At 50.3% G+C, this 25976-nt stretch overlaps 5 protein-coding genes across 5 annotated transcripts; all 5 read right to left on the bottom strand.

Annotated features, from left to right (window-relative positions):
• Positions 1–746: 746 nt before the first annotated feature.
• N7481_011592 (putative translation elongation factor eEF-3) lies at positions 747–4020 on the bottom strand (the record flags this gene model as incomplete). The annotated part of the gene is given in 4 exon segments (XM_057270811.1): positions 747–832; positions 904–2189; positions 2200–3905; positions 3928–4020. The coding sequence occupies 4 exon segments, from the start codon at positions 4018–4020 to the stop codon at positions 747–749; spliced, it is 3171 nt and encodes a 1056-aa protein (XP_057117985.1).
• Positions 4021–8095: 4075 nt separating this feature from the next.
• Positions 8096–11572, bottom strand: N7481_011591 (GPI inositol-deacylase; the record flags this gene model as incomplete). The annotated part of the gene is made up of 3 exons (XM_057270810.1): positions 8096–8291; positions 8350–10949; positions 11015–11572. The coding sequence occupies 3 exons, from the start codon at positions 11570–11572 to the stop codon at positions 8096–8098; spliced, it is 3354 nt and encodes a 1117-aa protein (XP_057117984.1).
• Positions 11573–13271: 1699 nt separating this feature from the next.
• N7481_011590 (sugar transporter family protein) lies at positions 13272–14989 on the bottom strand (the record flags this gene model as incomplete). Its single annotated transcript, XM_057270809.1, has 3 exons — positions 13272–13910; positions 13980–14654; positions 14798–14989. 3 exons carry the CDS (start codon positions 14987–14989, stop codon positions 13272–13274), a joined length of 1506 nt encoding a protein of 501 aa, XP_057117983.1.
• A 4242-nt stretch (positions 14990–19231) lies between these two features.
• On the bottom strand, positions 19232–20112 carry N7481_011589 (uncharacterized protein; the record flags this gene model as incomplete). Its single annotated transcript, XM_057270808.1, has 3 exons — positions 19232–19529; positions 19649–19921; positions 19976–20112. The coding sequence occupies 3 exons, from the start codon at positions 20110–20112 to the stop codon at positions 19232–19234; spliced, it is 708 nt and encodes a 235-aa protein (XP_057117982.1).
• Positions 20113–22699: 2587 nt separating this feature from the next.
• Positions 22700–25198, bottom strand: N7481_011588 (uncharacterized protein; the record flags this gene model as incomplete). Its single annotated transcript, XM_057270807.1, has 5 exons — positions 22700–23517; positions 23569–24188; positions 24246–24762; positions 24820–25026; positions 25156–25198. The coding sequence occupies 5 exons, from the start codon at positions 25196–25198 to the stop codon at positions 22700–22702; spliced, it is 2205 nt and encodes a 734-aa protein (XP_057117981.1).
• Positions 25199–25976: the final 778 nt, after the last annotated feature.

Below are 25976 nucleotides of genomic sequence, written 5' to 3'. Positions count from 1 at the left end.
CTGTCAAAGCGCGGGATGATGGTTGAGAGAAGGAGTATTTGTGGTGGGAAGAAGTGTGAAGTGAAGAGGTGCAAATGAGGCAAGAGGGAAACAAACCACCCACTGCCAGTAGGGTTGTGTTGCGGCCAGCGCCAGCTCCAGCGTGCTTTGTTGTTATCCATCATAGTCGGCATTGTATACCTTCTCGCTTTTTGCTGACTTTATGGGTGATTCCGTCTCATGGTGAAATATGTCCAATAACTGTTTGTTTACTACTTGGAGCCATTATGGGGAGCTTTTCCAACGATAGCATACTACTAGTATACCAAGTCGTGGTAGGCAACGAGCAACTTGAACGAGATAAGTTGACGCTTCATGCAAGGAAGGGTGCCGGATACTAGTAGTATTCAGTCGGCGCATCAATTGCCATAAACCATGAGGGGGAGAGTTGCTGTAACATGTTTGGGTATACGAAGTTGAGGTGCAGCACCAGTCACCACCTGCGCCGGTGGGTATGGGCCTCACTCTTCCAGGGTTCTCGAAAAGCTCACTAGGCACTTAGGTCGAACCTTGGAATACCAGGTACCAGTAGGTCAATTGATAACAAGGGCCTAGGTCTAAATCTACTTGAGATAAGGCAAAACTACGAAGGAAACAACAATTATATGAACAGCCAGAAATGTATTTTTATCTCAGCAACGACTAAGAAATTCATCAACATGTCATAAACACCATGAACCCAATTTTCTTTTCTTCTATCAAATAATTTAGATATCGTCCTCATCGGAGAAGACCTCCTCACCACGCTTGCGGCGGGCGGCACGCTCCTTCTTCTTCTTGCGGAGTTCAGAGCCTGGGAAAGAAAGTTAGCATCAATCACTATCAAGGTAATTATTGAAAGGTGTAAACATGGGATGAACATACCAGTAAGCTTCTTCTTCTTCTCGGTGACAATCTTGTTACCCATGGCATCGAACTTGTCCTCGTCGTCGTCACCCTTGGCGTCCAGACGGGGACCGGAACCCTGACCCTGAACCCAGTTGTGGCCGGAGGGGGTCATGAGACCGTCGTTGACAGCCCAGACTTCCTCAGTCAGGTTCTCAGTGAATTCACGGGAGTGAGTAATGATGATAACACCACCCTCGAAAGACTTGATAGCCTTGGACAGAGCACCCAGGGAGTCACGGTCCAGGTAGTTGGTAGGCTCATCCAGGACGATGACGTGGGGACGCTGCCAAGAGCAGGCGGCAAGGACGACCTTGACACGCTGACCACCGGACAGACCGCGCATGCGGGAGTGAGAAACCAGCTCGGCGTCGAGGCCGAAGTTGGCGCAGTGCTGCTCGATCTCCTTACGGACCAGAGGACGGAACTGACCGGAGGCGAGGGCCTCCTTCTGATCGACTTCGGCGACCTGCTTGGAGTGGGAGACGATAATCTCGGAACGGGGCAACCAGGTGTTCTCGTTGGACATCATGGGAACCCACTTCTCGGACTTCATGCCGATGTTGTCACCAAGAGCCCAAGAGATCTCGTACTCGTAGGTGTTCTTGAACTTGCGACGAGAGTGGATACCGACGACACGACGCATGGTACCCTCGACCTTGTAGATCTTGTCCATGGCCTTCTCATCGTCCTCGGTGACGATCTTGTTGGCACGGTCCATGGTCTCACGGTCCTCACCGGTCTGGAAACGCCACTGGATGTACTCGGAGGGGGTGGAGCTCAGGTGGTGATCGATGTGAGCGAAAGCGTGCTGCTTAATGTAGGCGATACGGATGTTCTCGTGCTGGTAGACATCACCGGCAGTGGGGATCAGCTCACCGGTCAGGACGTTGACCAGGGTGGACTTTCCGGCACCGTTGGCACCAATGACGGCAATACGGGAACCCAGGGAGACCTGGAAGGTAATGTCGCGAATCTGGGGCTTGGGGGTACCCTCGTACTGGAAGGACATCTGGTTGACACGGATGATGGCCTTGGACTTGGTCTTGACACCCTCAAGGAAACCGGGCTCGGGGAACTTGAACTCCATGTCGGAGGCACCGAGCTCGTAGTAGGAGCGAGCAGAGGGGACACGCTTGACGAAGTCGGACAGGGTACCGCGGTAACGCTTAAGCTTGAAGCGCTCGTAGTGGACAACGTGCTGAATGACGTGGTCCAGGAAGCGGGAGTCGTGAGACACCATGATGGAGGTGCAGGGGGGAGTTCTTGAGGTACTCCTCCAACCAGGCAACGTTCTTGACGTCCAAGTGGTTGGTGGGCTCGTCCAGAAGCAGAATATCGGGCTTCTCGAAGACGGCACGGCACAGGGCGAGCTTCATCTTCCAACCACCGGAGAGGGAGGTGATGAGACCATCGAGCTGAGACTCCTGGAAGCCGAACTCGTTGACCAGGGCGGTGCGGATCTCATCCTCGGAGAGAGTGAGACCGACCTCAAGCAGCTTCTTGCTGGTCCAGCCAATGACAGTCAGCTCAGTATCGGCAGCGTCCAGGTCGTGCTCGACATAGACGGTCTTGACCTCATCCTTCTTGGGGAAACCCTCAAGCTGCTCGTTGTTGATAGCGCGCATGAGGGTGGTCTTGCCGGAACCGTTGGGACCGAGCAGACCGTAACGCTGGCCACGCTTCAGACGCAGGTGAGTCTGGTTAAGCAGAATCTTGGCACCGTAGGCCAGAGAGAAAGTGCAGTTGCAAAGGTCGACTCCATCCTCCTCGTCAGAGGGCATCTCATCGGCGGCGGCAGCATCGGGGGAGGCCTTCTTGCGGAGGGTCTCAGCAATGGACTTGGCATCAGCCTCACCGACGATGGCGATGATGTAGGAGGTAGCGTTCTGGGTCCAGGTGGTGGCGTCAGAGTCCTTCTCGTCAACGAGCTGACCAGCGATGGCAGCAACGTAGTCGATGACAGCCTCGTGGGACTTGATGGTGTCCTTGTGCTTCTCCTCGAGGATCTCCTTAAGGATGGCGGAGACGGTGGAGATGTCACCAGCGGTGGAGATCTCGGGGATCTTGCCATCGACGATGTTACCAACACGGGAGAGGGTGTCAAGGGCCTGCTTGGTCTTCTCACGGGCCTCGGGGTCGGCAAGGGTGTCGTGGTTCTTGTTCAGGGCGGGCAACATCTTGGGCAAGAAAGGAGCGACAATCTGGGGATCCTCGACCAGCTTACACATGTTGTCGACGATGACAGCGGCCTTACGCTTGATGGCGGTCTCACGCTCGACGAGACCACGGTCCAGCAGGGGAACCATGATGGCGAGGGTAGGGCCAGTGACGTCGGAAACGAAAGTGGTGGCACCGAGCAAGTGAACGGTCTCAGCGACGTTCTCGGGCTTGGCAATACACTTGATGAGCTCGGGAATGAAACGCTCGATATCCTTGTTGGCAATCAGACCGCAAACCTTCTCCATGGTGGAGTAGGCGGCCTTCTTGATGTCGGCCTTGGTGTCCCACATGGCCTCAGAGATAACGGGGATGATGGCAGGAACCTGGAAGGAGAGCTGAGCGGGGGCAGACTCGATGAGGATCTCAATGCACTTCAGGGCAGCCATCTTTTCGGGCCACTTCTGGGCGTTCTGCAGAGACTCGAGAATGGGCTTAACAATGGCCTTGACGGCGTTGGGGTTGATAGCCTGAACAAGGGCAGCGGCGGTGGACTCGGCCATCTCCTTGACGGGGACCTGCTTGTCACCAACGGCAGCCAGAACGTGGCCGATCAGAGAGGCGAGGTGAGGCTCAACACCAGGAGCGATGGACTGGTGGGAAGCGATGGCACGAATACCCTGGAGGGCACGCTCACGAGCGACAGCATCCTTCTTGTTGCCGAGGCCCTTCTTGAAGTTCTCGACGGCCTTGACAGGGAGGACCTGCTCGGGGATGGGACCGCTGAAGAGAGTGGCGAGGTTGCCAGCGGCGGCGTTGGCCTCATCGGGGGGTGGTTGAGACGTTGAGGGTCTTGAAGAGGTCCTCGAGGACGGCAACCGACTGAGCGGTCTCCTTGCTAGTAGTAGCAGGAGAGGAGGCGACGGCGGCAGGCATTTTGGAGGAAATTTTGGCGGTTTTGAGGGGGGGGAAATTAGAGTAAAGAAAGAGTTTTTTCTATGGGTATCACTGTGAGCTGTGTGGCCCAGGGCTGCGTCGACTGTTCAAAGACGCAGCAATCGCTCTTTTTGCAGAACGAGTCTAATCTGTCTATGCAGAAAAGAAAAAACAGAAAAAAGGAGAGGGGTAGGACCTCGATGAAAGACGAAAGAGGGAGGGATAGGGGAGGAGGAGGAGAGGGGCGATTAGGATAGGAAGGGGGGGGGAAGATATTTATCGCCTTGTGTGGTGCTGGTGGCCCCTCGCCGCCCAACCAGGGCTGCACTGAAATTTTTTTTTTTCGGCGGCGGGGAGGGTCCGCAATGGGTTTAGTAGGTATGGGATGAAGTGTGATTGGTTGAAGAGGAGGAGTCTCCGAATCCAAGTGATATCATTGGTGAGCGTGAGGTTGCTGGTAATCAGTGCCGTGTTTGTGCTGTGTGCTGAGTGCCTGAGTGCCTGAGGTGTATATCTTCTCCTAGAAGTGACAGCATGGTGAAGACTACACTTAGAACTGTACTAGTAGTAGCAGTAGTGTATAGGTGTATACCATTATGTATACCATTACTATGTGTATGCCCAATTAGTACTAGTACCATTAGAGATACTCTACTATGTATACATACTGCATGCCTGCAGGACTCGCCACTCATGATCCGGTGGCGCAGCTAATACGAATATTTTTAGTCCAGCCTCAGCCTACTGTAAATATGTCCAGCAGTACTAGATCAAAGAGATCAGTAGATGCAAAAGTATATAGCAACTGGTCATTCATTTCACTTCCATATTTTATGAGGTCCTGTTCCCGAGTGCATACTAGTAAAATATACCCCTCTAGGGCTAGGTTATGCTCCTATTATGTAGGATACTGCACTGTATGTACTGCATCAAATACATGTACCCCAACTCAACCTGATACATTTCTTCCCGTTTGTCCCGTCTCAAACTAGTCTCAGTCTACACATATCTACAATGTACTAAATGTACTCTGTACCTCTTGAACTGTGCCATCCCATGTGTTCTCTGTGTTCCACCGCTTTTTGCTCACCGCTTGATCTCTTATCGTTATCGGTCATCATTCTCCCAGGCTTTTTTTTTTTTTTTTTTTTTTTTTTCAGATTAAGTACATTTAATTTATTCTTTTGTCTCTTACATCTGATCACTAGCACCTTAAACCTCTTCTTTGAGGCAGCCCTCAACTCAGAAAATCTAGTCCTTCTAGCGTCGGAGTTCTCCTCCTTTCCCCTTTCCATCCTCCCCAAAGTGCCTAGTATACCTAGGGTAAACCCATCACCAAACCAAGTGGCAAAAAGATTAAAATTTGCATTATCGGCACTCCGGCTGGCGCGGGTGGGTCGACAATCCCTTGTGCCAACCCCAAAACAACCCTTGCAACAAACTTTGACTCTGACCTCTCGATTTTTCAACTTGCGTCCCGGCATTTCCCCGTCATCTGGAACCGCTTCGGTTCACATGGGCTGTGCTGCTTCAGGTTTTTTTGGCGGTTTCTTTTCTGGAAGGCGGCCAAAGCCGGATCCGGGTCAAACAGGGAGAAAAAATTTTCCCCTTTTTTCTTTCTTACAAGGAAAGAAGAAAAGAAATTTTCTTTGCGCTTACATCGGAATCTGATTTGTCCAGTTGTTTGTCCTTCCACGTCCAAAGTACATTGTGGCGTTGCCGTTTGCCCGTTTGCCCCCTCCGTTAATCACCCTCGTTTTGATTCGATTCGTAGAGTTCCAGTTACGTCGTCTCGTAGTCATTTCCAGACACTGACAGATCTGTGTCGCTCCTTAGGACTCCCTGCCATCCATACTCCGTCACGGTATACTGCCATGTTATACTGATAGATATAAACTTGAAGTCCGGGGTCAAGTGGATCCGTGCTGGCATCAAATGCGCCCCAGAAATCGCCCCAGTAGTTTCTTCGATGGGGCGGCCTTATCGCGCCCCCCTTTCTTTCTTCTGCCCTTCTAAATATGGCATGGTCGGTTCCCCCTTCACCGGGTTGGGAGGGAAAAAAATCATTCCCTTGCGTGACTAGTCGCGAGTCCGGGCCCACCCAGATCGGAGTCCTCCCCCTTTCATGCGTGGAATCCGGGGTAGATGGATATGGATCCACGTAGAAAATGAATTCATATACATATACATATCTCACTCAAATATGCACAGAGTACAGAGTACCCTGTCTGTATTATTAGAGTACGGAGTAATATGTACTAGGGTTCAGGCACTTTAGACTCTCCTGCTGCTCGAGGCTGAAAGAACTCGTAGTCCGTGTAACGCTGACCTTCCTTTCCCTGTCCCTGTCCCTGTCCATCACCGCCAGCCCGAGCCAGCCCCTTTTCAAAAATATTTCTTTTGTCAGGGCCCCCCCCTTCAAGTTTCGATCTGCCTCGCCTCGCCTCGCCTCGCTCAGGCCCTTGTCCTGATACATTCGGTCTGTCCGTGAACCCTATCTCCGCTGCTGAAAAGGGGGAACCTTGCTGATTCAAATTCGGGATCTGCGAGCGGGCGCCTGAGCTGATGGCTGGTGGTGTGCATGGATGTACGGAGTACAGTACATATGTATGTACCTAACATGCGTGGCTTAGCGAACAGGTACCAGTACGACATGACAGGTGTGTTGGCAGGATTGGGTGGATATTACTAGTACTACCAGCACTTACCCTACGGATTATTTACTCCGTGATTGCAAATATCTTCTACAAAATTCTATATAAGCACCAAGTCTTGCACTGAATACCTTGCAGAATGGACCAGATCATGATTATTATCTCGTCTAAGCTATTGATGGAACTATCTACACTACCTTAAGGTCGGTGAGCTTGATTGCAAAACACAGACGATAAGCACAGTCTTAGTCAAATTTATTTCCCAAGTATCCCATCGCAACAACACGTGCCGAATGAATAGGAAGAGAGGTTCAAGTTGAACAGAGGAGGAAACCCGGTACCTCAGTGTCTGGTGCCTTCATATTCCCAATTCCTAAGGTTGGGTCTCTGCAGTGTAGTATTAATTCGTATCCTAAAATCCGTCAATGGCGCGGCGGTTGATTGAGGGACTTGGATTATTCAGCTTGTTGGGTGCGAAGAACTTGTAGTACATGAGGATCAGGGGTAGGAAAAGATAGACTGTGATGAGAGGGATAATGATGATAAAGTGTAAGAAGAAAGAAAATTGAGTCAGCACAAGGCCGAATGCTAGTAATTGAAATGTGAGGTTCGAGGAAATTGTAGGAGATTTGCGAAGTTGTCGTTGGGTGAATTCAGAATTCATTCTCGCGGAATTGATTTCCAACTGGGCAAGGAGTAAGTATAAAAGAGAGGACTGCCAGTGGAGGTGGTGCTATCAGGTATAAATACTACTAGTACTAGGTAACTACTGCCTGGCCGTCACTGTTAGCCACCCAGGCAGGTGTTTGTTTGTGGACAAAGGGATTGTAGACGACAAATGGAAAATACCGTCCTAGATTAACAGGTGAATCTGTTGCCAGTAATTTTGAATTGATACAGGTTTATAGTAACTAGGTGGATGAAGGGGAAAAATAAATACTCATTGTAAACGGTTCTATAGCGCCACCACCCATAAAAAATGTCTATTTAAAACCAGGACAGCATCCGTAAAATAACACAACCGTCAAAAACAAGGAGGTATATACAGGCAGTACCTCTAAATCGAGCGGAACGGGACCGAGCCACGAAATATCGGAGAGTGGCGGTGTCGGAAAGTCTTTTCCTTTCTTCGCGCAGGTAGGTCGGATGGGAGATATTAGATGGTGTGCGTGGTGTGATGTGATGTGGTGTGGTTCGAGAGCCCGCCATGCTAGCCGTGATGGACCTTCATTCCCACTGTACAATGGGCCAAAACCAGAAAAAAAACGCTCAAACTCCATTCCCATGCGCAACAGAGCAGGAAAGAAAATGAAAAGAAACAATGGAAAGGATTATTCGATTTTTCGATATCCGAAAAAAGGGTTCAATGTGGCCAGAATGGCTATCATGGCTTCTTCTTCACATGGCGTGAACTGCCCGGTTCAGAGGGGGGGTTCATCACCGTCGATTATGCGCCATAACCGGCGCGGAGAGAAATTGTTGCCGACTAAGTAAATACCGACAAACCACGCTGCAAGCAGGTTTGCTAGGTGATGTAGGAGATAGGCATAAGTCACGCCGTAGACAGCGGAGTACATTGCGATGGCGAAGAAGATCGTCGAGGTGACGTGTTTGAAGCTGCTGGAGTTAGCACTAGTACTGGTGAATGATTGGTAGAGTGGGAGATTTTGCATACCGAGTTGTGATGCGCGGGATCATCGCACCGCTAGTCATTGTCTCGACGAGGAGGAGGAATGGCATGATAGAGAGCACATTATGGTGGGAGGAGAATGGCATAAACCAATGAACCACGAGGTTATGCGCCCATACTAGGAGAACCAGGACATTTATCGGAAGAATCCAGAGCATGAGGATCAGAATTGAGTGGGCGTAGTTGTCAAAGTTAATGTGAGAGGTGGTCCTGGTTTCCTTGGCGTGCCACTGGGCCCGCACAGTCGTTGCCAGCTGCACTATGCAGGCGACCATATAAGCGAATTGATAGGGGATGATGGTCGAGACGAGAAGGAGTAGGACTGCGGTGTGAATCACTCGTCGTCGGGGGGTGGGGCAGTTGAAGATGGGAAGATTCCCTCGGTCCTCGCGCCGTATATAGCCCGACTTGCTGTGCACAGCCCCGTAAATCAAGGAGAAAATGTTGACGAGAAGAAGGGCAGCGTAATTGACCAAAACACAAACACCGACGCTTATAACACCGAAGACCGGGACAAGGAACCAGAAGAATGCATCCTGGGATCCAAGAAGGAGATCGTTTTTGGTGAAATCGAGAGGAGTCTCAGTTGAGTTCGTCCGCCAATGAAACGGATCATCGGACTGAGGGAGAGCTTTGGAGGTCGCAAGAGAAGATGCCAAAAGCGACATGGCTACCAACAGGAGTGGAAGGGAAGAGCGGAGTGCTCGGCCGAGTCCGTCTGTGAAGGGGATAAAGTAGCCTGTCTCGTCATAAATTTGGAATTGCTTGCGTAGCACGAGAGCCACAACAAGCAGAGGAAAAGCGGCAAATATGGTCCGATATCGCATCACCAGCTCACCAAGACTGCCGGTGATATCCACCTGAAGAGAAACATCCACCGTCGAGCCGGAGCTAGGGTCAGTCCATAGCTGGAATGACACACCACCCGAAGCAGCGTGCTCGCGAATAGGAGAGGGCATGAACGGAGCCACGCCGTGTAGATTAACATTTACTTCATTCACGTTGACGAAAAATTTCGATTCGTGAGGATCGGAGATCGACTGACGCAGCAGAGGAGCGAAGAGTTCTTCTTTCTGGTCCTTTCCAACATGGCGTGTGACCTTCAGCCGGTAGTCCAGAAGACTGGAATGCAAAGCCGGGATGTTCACTTCTGTGAGCATGGGTCGGTTAGCTGGAAGCCGCATTTTGAGACCTGCGCTCAACAAGCTTCCTAGCCCAACCTTTGCTCGAAGCATGGAGTCCGAGCTGTCCGAGAACTCGGCAACCACAAACCCATGAGTAGGTACGTTGGCCTTGTCAACAACAGCGACAAACTGATGCTCAGCAAGGCCCTCCAAATCATATTGGAGATAGGAAAACGGCGGAACAGGGTCGAATGGTTTCTTCGATTCGCGAGTGGAGGCAGGTAGGTGGATAACATCCTCTGCTGCACTCTTGCAAGCCAAGCGAGTTGAGCCCACAGTGCCACCGGAGAAATCCAGGTTCATCGAAAAGACAGCTGAGCGACCATTGTTCAAAGGAAAGACGCTGCAGAACAGGACTTCGACATTACCCTGGCTGCTGAGAGTCTGGTCCGTAAGAAGGGTAAACTTCTTGCCGGAGACGCCCTGCGGAGGGATCGGCAGAAGGCGTACATCTGGGCCATGTCGCTCGCCAAGCTCGCGTAGGATCAACCGCTGGCCCTGGGCGAGAATGGTATTGGCATTGTCCTCGAGAGTGAGGAGAGTGTTTGGCTCCTTCTGTGCAAGGGTCCTCTCGGCCACAGATTCCAAGCCAGTTAGGTACCATCGCTTGAGAGCCCGCATACGCTCCGCCCGGGGCTTCGTTTGAGTTGGGCGCCGCGCGTCGATGATCTCAAAGAGTGATTTGATGATCGATTTCCGGAACTGGTCGCACCATGTGATCGACAGATGGTCCATGCCGATCCACACGTCAGGAATGGAAGACGTGAACACGGTGAATCCGTGCGTTTCGGGTACGAGAGATGATATACTGGTATAGTCCGAGGGCACAACGGTATCGCGCGCGCCCCCAGCGATCGATATCAAAGTAACATGCCATAGCGGATTGTTGTTGGCCCATGTTTGTGAATAGGCCTCACGCCAATAATCGTTGATCTGCTTATAGGTATGGACGATGTCGGAGTCGAAGGAAACCGGGGGCTTTGCGTGCGGCGCAGACATTGTGATAATAGAATTGACCGAGTTGGCCTGGTAATTGGCCATGGTCAAAGTCGTGCGAGCCACAATACCACCCATAGAGTGACCGATCAATACCACGGCGCTGGGATCTGGCAATGCGGGGTCTCGTCTGGTTCGTTGGGGATCGTGGTATAATGACAGGATGTAGGAGATCGCCTCGTTCACGTATTCGGCCTGGTCCAACAATGTCTGTCCGTGGAAGGCGGCCATATCCTCATTGAAGTCCACCATGAAAAAGTCCAAGCTACGAACGCCGTTCGCGTGTCGGTCCTCGTCGTGTCGAACCACATCATAGTAGTGTCGCGAAGCCTCCGCGGCCAAGGATCGGACCTGTCGGTAGCTACCTGCATTGCCGGGAAGGAAAAGGACGGGGACACCGTTTAACTAAATGCAATCGGATGGTCAGCAGGTGTTACTTGGGACAAATCAACAACGAAAGATCCACCTACCCCGATATTATCCTGCGTGTATGGATCCACGCCCTCCTCCCGATAAAGAAACAGGTTGTATTTGCTCGCGAAGCGCGTATGTTCGGTGTCGAATTCCAGCATCCGGATGAAGGTTGGGCTCATCATGGGGACACCACAGCCACTGTGACCAGCCTGGCGTTCGGTAAACGACTGAAAGACCGCGATGAGAAAGGCGACGGCGGCAAAGGTGGTGACGGCGGCGAGGATGGATATCGACCAGGGACTCCTCTGGCGGTACTGCCGGACGCGACGGCCATCTGGGGAGGCAGCCTCCATGGGCAGGCGCGGAGAGTCCAATGGCATGGCTTTGGTGTCGTTGGAAGGTTGCGAAGAGGGAGTGCGCCACAGACTGGAGTTTCGGGAACGCGGCGTCGAGCTACCGTTATCGCGGCGCAGGTCAAAGCTGGTGCCGTGTCTGGCTATTTGCGACCGGGAATTATCTTGATTCTCGACCGGATGGCCATGATCGTCTGGAGATCGAGTCGGGGAATCGTCAGTGTCGTCCGCGACAGGAGAGCCAGACGAACGTCTGTGCATTTGAGGAGGCAGAGTCGGCACTCATCCAGCGCAGGATCTTGGCACAGGGCTGGCCACACAGGACCCGTGATTGAGTTGGGGGGAGGGAGGGAGGGGAGGGGGGAAGAAGGGGGGAATGGAATGCGAAGGGAGAAGGAGAGGGAGAGGGAGAGGGAGAGGTTGAGGTTGAGGGGGGGGGAGAGTTTAGAGAGACGGGAGCGGCCCCGGGGGCTTGTTGGTGTTGGTGTTGACTTGGCGGCAAAAAAGTGCAGGTTATAAGTTTGCCAGTTGCCACCAGAAAGTTGTGGGTTGTTGAGGGAATAGTGGTGCCTGGGAGTTTCTAATCCAAGAGAAGTGACAGTCCCCTGAAAAGTCCCTGCGAATACCCTGACCCTAAACGTGAAGAGTGGAGTAGAACCGGTCTATCATCTCCCTGGCAGATCTTGCGAATCTGGACGCATTTGGAAGGGCTTGGCAGTGGGGTGGTATTATCTATACTACTGTACTTTATAGCTATACTTATGACTGTAGTTATAGTTATAACTATGTTAAGGAATGCAATTAACTGTACATCTATGCTATAGCTAGTATTATTCCTAGTTATAATTGATGTATGTGCTGTGCAGAGTGCCCAGGTGTATACTAACTTGTACACGCGGCCCCCCCCCGGCAACCGCTGCCAACCACTGCCAGTCCTCAAGGACCTGCAGGATGCGTAGAGCAAGTCACACAGTAGAAGCAAGGCATACTTATTAAGCAAGTGACCTCCTTGTAGCACCTTATACCTAGTATCAGTAGTACCATTAGTAGTATCTCGGATGATTAGTTATCTACCATAGACACTAGTGTGTACTTTATACTACTCTATTCTATCCTCTAGAGTCCAACGCCCCAAGATTACTAGTACTAGGGTTGGTACTCGGCAATTCTGGAGCTACTTTTGCATCAGCTGTAGGTGAACTTGGAACTTCCCAGTTTCAATTACTATTGCAGACCAATGATAGACAAGATCCGCCTGCACGGTCGTACAACCCCTGCAACTCGAGTCCGGTATTTGCGAACTGCGGGGTCGGCAATGGCCTATAAAAGGCTGATAATGTCCCATTTCTCGCCATGAGTCATGCAGCTTATCTTTGACAACCTAACAGCTTACTAGAAGTTAGTACCAGTCCTGGTAGGAGGTCCCTTTCCCCTCTCTTCTTCTTATAAACTGCCCCAGATCGACATGAAGAAACCTTTCAACCTTTGGACCGGTATTTTCTGGCCGAAATGAGCCTTCATTTAAGCAGACTCAGATTGTCGTTGCTATCTATTGTTTATTGTGGTTCTCGAGTTGAGACGTTGGCTAATGTGGACATTTTCTAGGAGCATTCGCCTATCGAGTCGGGCTTTCTTCGGCATCAGCCCCGAAGCTGGGAAAGAAAAAGAGTGGCTTCGCTAGGGAGCTTACATTTACACCTCTATACCCTAAGTACTACCTCGATCATGCGCCATATAATGACTCGGAACGATCCTAGTACTACTTGGTTGCTCTTCGCATTGGTTTTAGCTTAGCCAGGTATTATCCAATTAGCTATTTAATCAGCTATGCATTATCTGCGTGATCCATATCTTCTGACCAATAGTGGCTAGATCTGATAATATCATCTCATCATCACGGGGGTATCTCATCTCTCTTAGAGTCACGTTCATAGATGGTAGATACAACTCAACCCAGAAGCTAAAGGTGTCGCGCAGTCGCCTTCTCAGGATCACTCTCATCACGGTCCATACCACGGTTAGCAGCAACCTCCGCCAAATCGGCATCATGCTCCGCATCAAAGTTACGACCCAGACGCTCGGGACCAGCCAGCGTGATCAGAATAACATACGCAAAGACACAACCCATGAAGATGCAAATGACCTTGCCGTACTCGTAGCGTTTGGCAGCCTCCTCGGTTGGTGGCAGTGGGAACCGCTCGCCAATCGTTGACTCGATCGTCGAACTGGCCGACGAAACAAGGTTACCAAGCTGGTAGGCTGTGCCGACGGCAAAGGTGCGGATTGAACCGGGAGATAACTCCATCAGGTGGATAGGGATCACACCCCAGGCACCCTGCACCATAAATTGTTCGAAGAACGCTGCTGCGATGACGTTGTGGCTCGTGACAAAAGTGTATGGATATAGCAGGGCACCGCCAACGATGCTAATGACGATAATAGAGAATCGACGACCAAAGATCTGACTAGCCCAGCCGCATAGAGTGCCACCAGTCAGAGCTCCCAGGTTGGCGACGACCTGCGTGACGGTCACGGCATTCTTGGAGAATTGGAACTGGTTCTCCAGCATGGTGGGGTAAAGATCTTGGGAACCGTGAGACTGCATAGATGTATTAGTAAAATGTTCGCGGGATCAAAAGCACTGGCTATGTTGGAACAAAAGACATACCATGAAATTGAATCCAGCCATGAGCAGGACGAGGTAAATCAGCAAAAGCCAATGGCGCTTCAAAGCTACTTTTCCCTCGGACATAAACGATGCCGCAACACCGCCACGCACCTCCTCTCGAGTCGCCTGTCTCCTCTTGAAAGTCTCCGTCTCAGGCAAGCAAAGACGGAAGGCAATAATCAAAACAGGCGGACAGGCTGCAAACCAATACAATGGACGCCAACCGTGAGGCGTAGTATCAACTAAACCCCGAGCAAGTGCCGTCGCGAGTAGATATCCGAAAGCGTAACCTTGCTGCAGGAGACCGGAGATAATACCACGGGCCTCGGAGGGACAATCCTCGAGGGCCGTGGCGGCTGCGTTTCCGTATAGACCACCCATAGCAATTCCGAACAGAGCTCGACAGGCCAGGAATTGCTTGTATGTCTGGCAGAAACCGGCACCAAGCTCGAGGACGATGAAGAGTAGCTGGTTGACGACGAATGGCCATTTACGGCCCCAGCGATCGGAGGCGATTCCAAAGGTGATAGCGCCCACGGATCGGAGCATTAGAACTAGGGTGATTCCCCAGGTGATGTCTGTGACGGATTTGTCGAAGGTTTTGGCTAACTGGGAGGTTGTGAGGGAGACGGTGAAGAAATCGAACGCGTCCCATGTCCATCCAATGAAAGCGACCTAGAAGGAAGTAGTTGGTTTAGTTTTGCTTTTTTTCAGGATAGTCCTTTTTTTTTCTTGCGACATAGGAGGAGAAAGAGTGAGAGTGGATGTATGGTAGCTAGTTGTCTGCATGTAGAGGGTATTTCTTAGGATGTACATACGGCGAAGAAAAGCCATTGTTGGCGGTTTAGTAGAGTCAAAGCCTTAAATGGGTTTGGGGCCGGTCTCATCGGAGGTTTGAGAGATGGAATGCGCGTCGCGATGTAGCGGCCGATACTCATATTCTCCTCAATGTCCGGCGAGTAGGGGTTCACCTCGACCGGGATGGCCGAATGGTCTTGTGTGTCTGCCATGGCGCCGATATCCAGATGTGAAAGTATCTAATCTGGGGAGGCCAAACCTTGGAAGACAAAGATGGGTTGGGAAGGAGGAGCTTGAAAGGGAGAGAGGGGAGGGGGGGAAAGGAAGGGGAGGCCCGAATTAAATACCGAAAGGGTCTTCCTTTTTCACCTCTCGTAACTATCAGCACTCACCCAAATCACTTTACCCTAGAATCTTAAGACTATCACGCTAGATCAACCCCGCTTCATCTCATTCGTCTGGCGTACTGCGAGTCAGCACCCTTTGGGGACAAACACGAATGAAGGGCGGGCGACCAGGGTTAGGACTGCCGATCTTGACGATTGGAGGTAAATGGTGGAGCAGGACGAGATGGAAAGTTGTCAGTGGTGGGCAGCTTCGAGGGTTCAACCATTGTGGCATATCTCTCCCTCTCTGGTGTCAAGGAGTCTGTGCTACATTTGGAGTCTGGTGGCTGAATTGGGGCGCAACTTGTCCCATCAAGGTTTATCTCGATGACGCTTTTCTGAGCCCCTTCCACTCATGAGTCCCTTCAGATTGGTTCCCATCGCCGGGCCACCCGTCCTTTCTGTGGTTCCTGTGCTCTCTCAGCCAAGACATCTTCCTCCCCTCTCCGCATTTCAACTTGACTCTGGGGAAATCTCCCCTGGTTCCAACGTCACATCCGGGGATAATCCGGAGAATCCGCGATACAGAAAATCGCCGACTCCGGAAAGTCCTCGTCTCGCAGAGTAGCTACGCCTTTTACTCCGTAAGTGTCTCTCTCTCTCTACTCCGTACTCCGTACTCGTTTGTCTATCGGGCCAGACTTACTTCGCCGATCCGCCCAGCCCGGGGATGTGGAGAGAAAAAACAATCCCCAAGCCCTCCCCGCGACCCACTTCGAGTCTCCGTCCAACAGAACCAGGTCCTCGTGCCGTCCGATCTGTTCGGCCCTAACTAGTACAATACAGTAGGTCGGCCTATGGATTACCTCGGCCTATCCTATAGCGCGGACAGGGATTCTTGCCGAATTAGCCTATTTTCTTCGCGCAACCTGCACAGCAACGTGCCACACAAATGCCGTTGGAGATTCTCGGTCGAATCATAACCCATAACCCATAACCAATAACCAATAGGGACGGTGCAACATGTACGAACAAACTGTCGGCCACGAGGCTTTATCAGGAGTGAGACGCCGGGCAAATAACCTTTTCTCCGAGACTCGGCGGGCCGGGGGCGAAGCTTGGCGCGGGGAGTTGGTCGCGTTGGTGTGCCATCTCTTCTGTCCGGATTGGTGGCTTGATCATACTTTCGGATGTTGACCGACGAAAGGGAGCTCAGCTTCCTCCCAGCCCGTCCTCTCCTGTTCAATTGCCGGGCCCCAGATTGATCCCGAACATGGGAGAGATGCGGGGAGGGTTTAAGGTGGCCGGGTAAAATAGCCAGCTTGGTGGAACCCGACTCCCCCGTATCTGCGAGTCTTCGAACGAAAAACCAAATGAGGATAGGCATTCTCTAATCTTGATTGGAGAGTATAGCCGCAGCCACAGTTATATCGCTCTTAACCTGTATTCAAAAAGCATACTTCAATTTCAAACCTACGACAAAATCCGATATCTTGATTTTCTTGGCTGCAGTGCCATGGATGCCATGAAATTGGCAAGAAAGCTTCTTATAACCCTGGCCAAGCCACGTCAATCTGAAATGACTTTTTCTCATTGGAGAGCCACGCCGTTCCTTTTTCTAACAGAGTAAGACTTCTATAACAGCTTATGCAGGATTCTGTCCTTCGGGATTCTTGCCTCGGGGAATTTCTTGGCTTCGCTCCATAGACCCATATTGGGCGGAGACTTGGAGGCTGGGATCGTCCCACTATCTCCGCTGTCAAGTAATCTTCCGCAGAGATTTGGCACGAATGACTTTATGCGATCTGGCTGAGTAGATATTAAAGCACCTAAGCATATGTTCTATCGCTCTTATAGTAAATACTGGCTTGAACTTATTTAGTACGCAGTAACCGGTGCATTACTCTGGAATGTTCCGGTGCTTTGAATCAAGCATAAGAAATACTATGCGACCCGTGTGATATCCTATGACAATCGCGGAATCACAAATCCCCAAGGCTTCAGGTTAATCGTTGAGTGGAAGCTAAATTAACTTTTGGCTACCACAACAAATACTACATATTTCGCTTGCGCACACCTTGTCTTCAGGTTTCCTTCGTGTTTGCGGACCTTCAGCTTCCATATAGAAAGAAAGAGTATTCCCGGATTGGTGCTCAACAATCTTCCATACTTGGAGAATGGCAGGATCCTCCAACTTGGAATCAGCCCTAGACTTGCCAGATATTGTACCGATACGAACCAGATGCTGTATTCCAGCAGAAAAATACCGTATCATCTGTCCCGAGTACGATTGTTTGAAACCCCAGCGAAAATACAACCAATCGAGTGCTTCAAGTTGCTATGTCCAGATGGGGGGCATCTGATGAAAGCGAGACGGATGTGCCAAGTAACAGATCGGAGGTGTATGCTCTTTCTTGAGGCACCATCATTCAAGGCCAGGCCTGACCACTCCCGAGATCATTATCCAATGAGTTCAAGTCGGCCTTTAATACGATCCAAGGTTGCTTCTCTACTATTTGCCTCTCGTCTAGGCATTGAGGCGTCGGGATGTCGTGAAACAGGTTTTTCTACACGCCGTACCGGCATTATGGCCCAGCCAAAACATCAAGCAAGAAGCAGTGCATGGGGTTATATTCTTAGGCTTTACATATGATATGACCCTAGTATGGCGTGGTCTCTGGTATAGCAAAAATTTCGGCGGCGGTGAGCTGTTTCTCTCGGGCCCACCGAAGGTAAAGATAAAAACAAAAATTGTAAAAAGAATGTGACCAGACCCGGGCTCGATCCGAGGACCTCATCGGTGTTAACGATGCGTCATAACCAACTAGACTATCCGGCCATTGATGAAATCACATAAGTTTACTGGGTATATGACGGCATGTATAGGATTCTCAGCCACAATCCCCCGAGGCTGTCTGTAACTATCTGGCGAGAACATCCATCCCAACATGCCATGGCCTTCAGAAACATGTAATCAATTCATCCAGCTTCCCTAGACTCCTATCACGTTTTATCTTGGGTTTTCGGAGCAGAAAACCTAAGAATGAACATTTTGAACCTTGAATATATATCTTCATGGAGCTCCAGGGCTTGGCCCGTCGGAACTAATATCTTCTGATTTGAGATATTACTAGTATAATATAGCTCTATGGAGCTACTCACTGACTATATGGTGCAAAGAGTTCAATGACCCTGGAGATACTCGTGAGCAAGGACAGGGCCGAATGGCCTTTAGTGACCGTACCTCCGCCCTCGTGGTGGGAGTTGATGCTCAGCATCATGCTTCCGTGATTAATTACTTGCTAATAGGAGCCTTTCCTCTGTTTTACTACGTATTTTTCATGATTATGATATCCACCGTACCAACAGGGACATCAACTGATGCCAAAGAAAGTATGCTGAGGTCTGGAAACGCTATGATAGAGAAGTGCCCTCCCTACCTTTTCATTCCTTTGAGTTTCGTAATAGCCAACTGGGTGGTCAAAACGTTGCTAACAGATTCGAAAGCACGTAATTTAGTGGTGTACATAACATGGAAAAGTGACTGGCCTGTATTCTTCATGAACCGGTCTAGCTTTTCAGGGCCTTGATGATTTCCTTCTTCATCAGCTGTTCTCTACCAGGCTCACAAGACGCAACTACCCCAGCGCCGGCTATCGGCAAGCCTACTTGAACGTATCCGTAGAAAAGATCTCGCAATTATTGAATAAATTTCGACAAAACAATAGTAATCATGGGGGTCCGGATGAGAAGAACTGAGAGCTAATATAGTAGATTACTAAAACCATCCTCACAGTGCTCAGCTAAGATTTCATCTTATCAACTTTTAAAATCGAGGGTTTGAGAAGCTAAATAGTTAAAGGAAAATTTTTATACGCCAACCTTAGGAGATTTATTGCTTCGAACTCTCATGCATTGGAGCTAGACAACTTCCTATCACTTGATTACATTGAAATTTCCTTCTTGAATATCATTAGGCCTTGGAGGCTTCTGAGGCTCACATGTATTCCCTATACGATACAAAAATACCATGGCCTTGTTCCAAACCGACTGTATTTGAATTTATTGGTTCCCTGTTGACTCCTGCTTGGCTAGCTATTGTTGGTCCCCTTTTTATCAATTGTTATCTCAATGCATTAAGACCAAAACATTCCAAAACGAGAGGGACCACATTCTAGCGGCAAACGCTCGGCGCTCCTTCAGACCCATTTTATCAGATAGAATGGGGCTTGTCATAACTTGGTTCAAAACACGGGAAAGCCGAAGTACGTGGAAATGCAACCGAAGGTCCGCCTCGGTAGTTTCAAAATCCAGGGCCCGAACTTGAATGCGTGGTCCTCCTGCATCATAATCATCACTGTCAAAGAAGTCCTCGGAGATCTTGGCGAAGGCTTTACGGCGTGCTTGCTTAGCAATATACTCGCCACTGAGATTGTAGTTTTGTTCTGCGAAAACGGGATCGGTAATGGCCACCAGGATAGCGTCGCAAAACTTTCCTCATGTGCTTCTCTTGCGAGTACTCTTTTCTCCACTATTTCCTCATACTCCTCTGTTTCTGTCGCTTCTAAATAGCCTTTCTGAGAAAACGGTGGGCTCTTTCCCTTTTTTCCTGTGTAATCTCGCTCCAAAAACCCAATGAGAACATCACGAAAAACCTTTACATTCGGTCTGCCACCCTCCAGCCTGTCCAGCACTTCCTTTGGGAAGTATTCATCCCAGGCAAAATTTTCGAGAACTTCGTCGACCTTCCATCTGTCAGGCTCCGATTCACCCGACTGCTGCAATCTGAGCTCTCCCCGCGAACCTTTCTGGAAAAGACTGCGCCAAAAGTCATCGTCAAAATTGAAGCGGTTGAGTGGCGCCAGGAACTACGCCAGTCCGGTTGCCTCATCAAGATTATCTCGCAACATCTCGATGAATAAATCGGAGAAGTACACTATATCGAGATGGACCTTCTCTTCAGAGATAAGGCGTGCCCGTTCATCTGGAGATAGGACGTTCTGAGCCATGGTGAATACTATTTGATAAGTCTGGTGTTATGGTAATATGAAAGTCGGCTGTTTTGATGATTTCAGAAAGAGGTGGGATGAAACCGTATCTATTTACTCGCTCCTTTAATTGGATTTTACTTGAATATATACATGTATGTTTAGCCTGTTTGGCAATCTTCTTGTACAAAGAGCTCATAAATAAAGAAGGGACTAGCTTTCAGTCATTTGAGGGTTCGAGTGTCTTTTTTCGAAGCGCCATTACGAGGACGCCCCTGTCAAGACGCAAGGCAGACTCGAAAGACGGAAAGACTGCAGACCTCAAATATGAGAATCGCCCCACCTTCAGGGGTCATATTACTTGATGGAATCATTATAAAAAGATGACCCATGTTAGATAGCCTGCAAGCACTCCTTTGAATTATTTGAAACAAAGTAATCAGAGTAGTCAAGCATCAAGGAGGCTTCTTTCCAATTTGATAGGTTCTCATGGACATGAGAAAATTTTACGAAGAGACAGCCCAACATTCCATTCAGTGAAAGGGGCTCGGAATTGCTACTACTCGACATGAAACAAAAGAACGAATATTCTAAAGACACAGGGAAATATTATTTCCCATCTACGAAATCTAGTTCCCTGTTAATTGATAGTAAGCTCCCTGAATGAGCCGAGGGTTTCCGTGCTGGTTGAAAGTATACAAGCATGGCGCAGCAAAGAAAGGAAATGGATCGACCATGGAAAGACTTCGGGAATATCCGCTCTGCGAGTCGAGCTGCGAGTCAAGCCAGTGTGACCGAAGGCCAAGTGGAGTGGAATCAGTTGTTTCATCTTTAAACCGGATTCATGCCTGGCACTTCATTCCGCACATGTGAATGGCTATGCAGGATATTATGTAGGCCATGGGCCTCGGATACTAAGACCGTCTCTCTGGACCATAAGGCCTAAACAAGGGAGTTTGTATTTTCTACCACCTAAGCAGGCGACCGGCCCTGGACACTAAAATAGAAGTTTTACCGGGATTAGTTGAAGAATTCCGTGATGAATCCGCTAGCACTTAATAACTCTTCACCCGCGGGGCAGACTCGGAGGGTCCCGACAGAGAAACGGGGCAGAAATAAGGCTGTTTTGACATACTCTTTGATCAATAAAGAGCGGCCTTCGTTGCATTATTTTGTCAATATGAATCCGCCGACCAACTTCAAGTATCTAAACTCAACAGACAAGATTCATCACCACACGCGGAGCAAGCACAAGCAAAATTCACAGTCGACATAATTAGGTAGTATACACAAATTCGAAGGTATCACCCATAACCAAAACTTGAATTTAGCAAGCCTGAAGATCGCTATACCTGCTTCCAGCCCGGCGAAGATCCTCGGTTGAGCAGGGCTGAATATACTCATTCCACCGGCCTCTCCCGTTTAGGTATCCCGGGGGCGAAAAATGGGATTTTCTGATTCGCCGGGTACTAGTTTCTTTACTGTACAGTAAACATTCGGTAGGCCTAAGCCCTACGGCCACAGAAAGAGACAAAATATTGGAAGAGACAAGGGAGAAGTCGGAACAAAAGCGGGCCCCAACCTCTAACGATGTCAGGGCAAGCCACATGCGGCAGGGCAGTCTCCTCCCAATCTGAGCCTGCAGAAGTTAATGCGGAGGATTGCCGAGTCGGTTAACCTTCTGCCTTAGTAGAGGGTAATGCCTATCGGTGGGGCGTGATGACATTGGCGATGGAGCTGGGCATGGCAGAGTTTTTGTAGAGGGAGACTGGTATTTATCAGATGGAAAATAAGAAGGGTTCAGGTGGGTGATTCTTTGAATATTAAAGGTGGCTGGTGGTATCCATAATCCTTTTAGTCCTGGCTACTCATAACTTTGTTTTTACCCCTGGGGAGGCCCGGCACCCCGAAAAGCCAAGGACGGCCCGCTGAAGGATAAAAATTGTGGGAAACTTGCGGGCTGGGAAGCTTGCCGAGGCCGCGATGCAACCCCCCCCGCCGACCCGATTGTAGGGCAACTTGACCGAGTTGCAGAACTCAAATATGGTCTTGGGTGAAGAGGTGTGACATAAGTAATCTTCATGTCTACTCCGTACATGTGCAAGTTTTGAGGGTTGGAAATTTGATCTCTTTGATCTCTTCTCGAATTCTGCTTCTTCTGACTGGTATATGTGATTCCGAAATTAATTATTGTGACTACTGGTGAGAACTAATGATAAGTAGATTTCATGAACTCGTCGAATTCATCATGCCGATAAGCCCCTCGGAGATCCTGGCCCCAAGGCGGAAAATCGATCGGACTCAATTCATCATGGGGGTATCTCGTTCGATGAGGCCCTAGGTGGGATGCGCAGCGGGATAAGCTGGTAGGGCTGAGCTTGGCCATTGTTTGACCTTCGCTTGCAGCGGAGTGTTGGACTTCATGCCTGAGATCAAAACCGGGATTGGGTCGATCAACGGCGACAATCCACCCAGACGTCATCGCGGACCTCTGCTATCGTGGAAGCGCGTTGTACTCCACTTCTTATCAGAGGCGCATTTCGCTTCGAAAATGGGATGAGCGCAAGATCTAAGGACTGAATCCTGGGCCTAGAACTCGGCGTCGATTTCATCCGCCTGTTCCCAGAGAGTTCTCAGTCCATCCCCATTCTTTCAAGAGTTGCTGGACGCGATACTCGGTGGCCCAGCCAAGGTCTGACTCGATGGCGCGTAACATGCGAATCGCAACACGACGCTCGCGCGCATCGGTCACACATTGACCACTAACAAAGAGTGGCTGCAGCGAATTGATTCTTACGCTCCCATCGGGTCGGGAGAGGGCAATGCCCAGGATCTCTCGGCTATGGAACCCAATTTCGGCCTCAATTGACCGGTATGACTGCAGCCGCAGGGCGATGGTGTTCCGACGACCCGTTGATTCATGCGGCTTGTTGATTAAGAGCAGTATGCGCGCCATGTGGTAATGTTGCATGATCGACGCACACATGGGCAAACTATGCCAGACCTCTTGCAAAGTTTCAAGGTCGGCTGCTTCTTCGGCCGGCTTATAATGTTCAATCTTGGATGGCTCAATCCGCGCACAGGGTTGAAATGTGTCTGGGAGTCCACCGTACCATGCATCGAGCTCCGACTCGAGTCGCATCCACCGTTCCAAGAGAAACTGCTGTGAGACTCCGAGCGGCCCACCGTCGGACCGGGCATCATTCATTATGTTATCCCCGGAACTGATGTGGTTGACGATCTTGGACAAAATCCATACAAGACCATTGCAGATCATATCTTCTTTCATCACATCGTCGCCTTCGGGATATCCTGCTGCGTCATTATTACTAGGAAGGAGGAAACCTCTGTGGTCGATTTGCAGGCCTGCTTCCGTCCAAAGGAAGATGTCATCTGTGTTAAGCCGTGTATGGCACTCGTTGATGACTGTGGATGTTAGTAAGTGAGACTGAAGGGGTATTAAGCCAGAATGCTTACAAGCTGCCAGATAATCCTGTCGCGCAAAGTTCCAAAAGGTTGCCCGACGAGCTTTGGAGAGACCCGACTTCTTCATCTGCGCAAAACGATTATCCCCACTTGACGGACGATGACCTGGAGGCATGATGCCAACTTCGGCCATGTCAAGCAAAGACTTCACGCCGCTCAAATGACGATTCCATGCGGGGTCAGTTGCATCGAGGAATTCATATACCGACAGGATAGCCGTCGCGGCAAGCACTTCATCGGAGTAAACACCATGCGAGCCCCGACTATCAGACATGCGTCGGCGTTTTCGCGGGTTATCTACATCTTCATGACTTTCCGTTCCACCTAGAGATGGTGAACTCTCGGCATCAGGCTGGAGCTGCTTCATCAGAAGCTGAATAGCCTTTTCATAATACTTGGCCCCATGCCAGATAAAATCTTTATCTTTGTCTGGCCACGTCTCCATGATTGCTTGACGTGAACAAACCCCGCCCATTTTTGCTTTGGCGCCTTTTACCCGGCCCAATTGTTTCGCTGCATATGCACAGGCGGCGTATTTGAGAAGAGGGTTTGATCTTGCTCGTACTGGTACATACGAAGCGAAGTACGTCCCCAGATCGAACAAGTCCATCCTGTCAAATGTCAGTTCTCGGCCTGGGAGTTTTCACCACTTTTTCCGTCCGACATACCATAATCCCGGGCCCTCTGAATAATGTCGCATCAAGAAGGCTATCTCGAAATCCGTCTCCGCATCCCCATCTACACGAATTTCGACTGCTCTGTGGGTCGCGGCTATGGCAGGCCGGGAAGGGAGGGAGGCGCTCCGTTGTCCGGCAATATGTCCGAGTGGATCAACAGGAGGAGACAATGAGTTGGCGGGGTTTAAAAGGAAGTTGATGTTTGTGTTTGCGTTATTGTTACTCGAGAGCGACAAGGGTGGGGACGTCGGAGGGGGCATCGCGCTGCTTCGCGATCGGTTCGGAGATGGATATGATATGCTGTCCGGCACGGAGTGAGGCGAATAAGGGAATCGCTCATGGCTAGCGACTGCCGAGAGAGCCTCCAACCCGTGTGAATCCGCATCGCTGGCTCGTGAGCCGCTCCCCCATCTCTGATTCCGTGATTGCGCCAACGCCAAGGCACTCGATTCGGCAAGGGAGGTTTCGAGGTCGGTTGCGTATGGGTCGGAGTTGTCAACAAAGATGACTGGCAGAGTGTTAGGAATATTCATGAGTGCAGAAAGGACCCGACAGATTGGCTCACCGTGTTTAGGAATATCCAGCCAGACGCTATCCTTGTCGAAGGAGTCCTTATACGAGAAAAAGCCTTTGAGATCCCCACGTCCTTCCTGAGCGGCGGCATTTGTATTCATTGACGCATTCTGTTGATGACGAAAGATGATTCCCTCACTCGGGCGACACTCACGGCCACCTTTGCGACATTGCGAACACTCGGGCTTTTGTTCATCGCCTGCGAGTCAGTTAGCCGAGAGCGGGCAGGCAAAACAGGGAGGGGGAAAATACATTTAAGCTTCCGAGTCCGACATGTCAGGCTGCACTGGTTAATAGAGGCGCCTGCAGGCAAGGAAAAGAGGCTTACCATCCAGTTCGGGATCGCATACCGGGCGACGTAGGCGCGACATGGGGATGTGGACTGTCCGGGGTGGGAAAAGAAACCTGGAGACTTGCGGGGAGGAGGTCAGGTGCCACCGGGGGAAATTGGACCCCACAACAACTGCTCCTCACAGCCTCCCAACAGCAACACATCACACATCACACATCAGCACACGACCTAGATCTTGCTTAGCAGTGGCAATAGATCACTTCACTTCACTTTACTCTACTATTACGTGTCATTTAAATCGCCACTCAACTGAATATTACCAAGACCAACCTGGTCGGTCGCTGATCGGTCTTCCCTGCGATCCAACGAGTCAACAACGCCCCAACACCCGCGCTAAGATATACGCTCAGCCAATTCGCCGGGCCAAGACAACACTACTCCATCCTCTGACATTCTTTCTATCTACTCAGTAACCCGCTTAGCCTCTTTCCCACGCGAAAACAGGGCGGCTTCCAGCGTCAACACTTTTTAACGATCATCAACCCACGCTCGGATCTCTCTTCTCGTACTAAATCCACTAAAGCGCACATCCCACACGGTCCCCTTCTTCATCATCACCAGAACTTGGTCGATCAGGGATTGCCGCTGCTACGAGTACTCGTTCATTTCCGCCCGCACACTCTCGGCGTGTTCACCTTATTTGGACAGGTGCAGTTGGCCGTCATAGTACCAGCCGTCCAGGAGATGGGACCACCAGTGTCGGATAGAGAGGTCTGTCACGAGGCTGTTCTTAGGTAATTGGAGATTGGTTATCCATGAAACACCAACACTCCGGGGGCGATTGCGACTCCGATCGG

Source organism: Penicillium waksmanii, assembly GCF_028829765.1.
Source record: "Penicillium waksmanii strain IBT 27052 chromosome Unknown utg000009l:1.0-4314994.0:1.0-4318279.0, whole genome shotgun sequence".
In the NCBI taxonomy this organism is placed as follows: Eukaryota; Fungi; Ascomycota; class Eurotiomycetes; order Eurotiales; family Aspergillaceae; genus Penicillium; species Penicillium waksmanii.
Note: the sequence above shows the minus strand (reverse complement) of the source record. Positions and strands in the feature narration are given on the sequence as shown.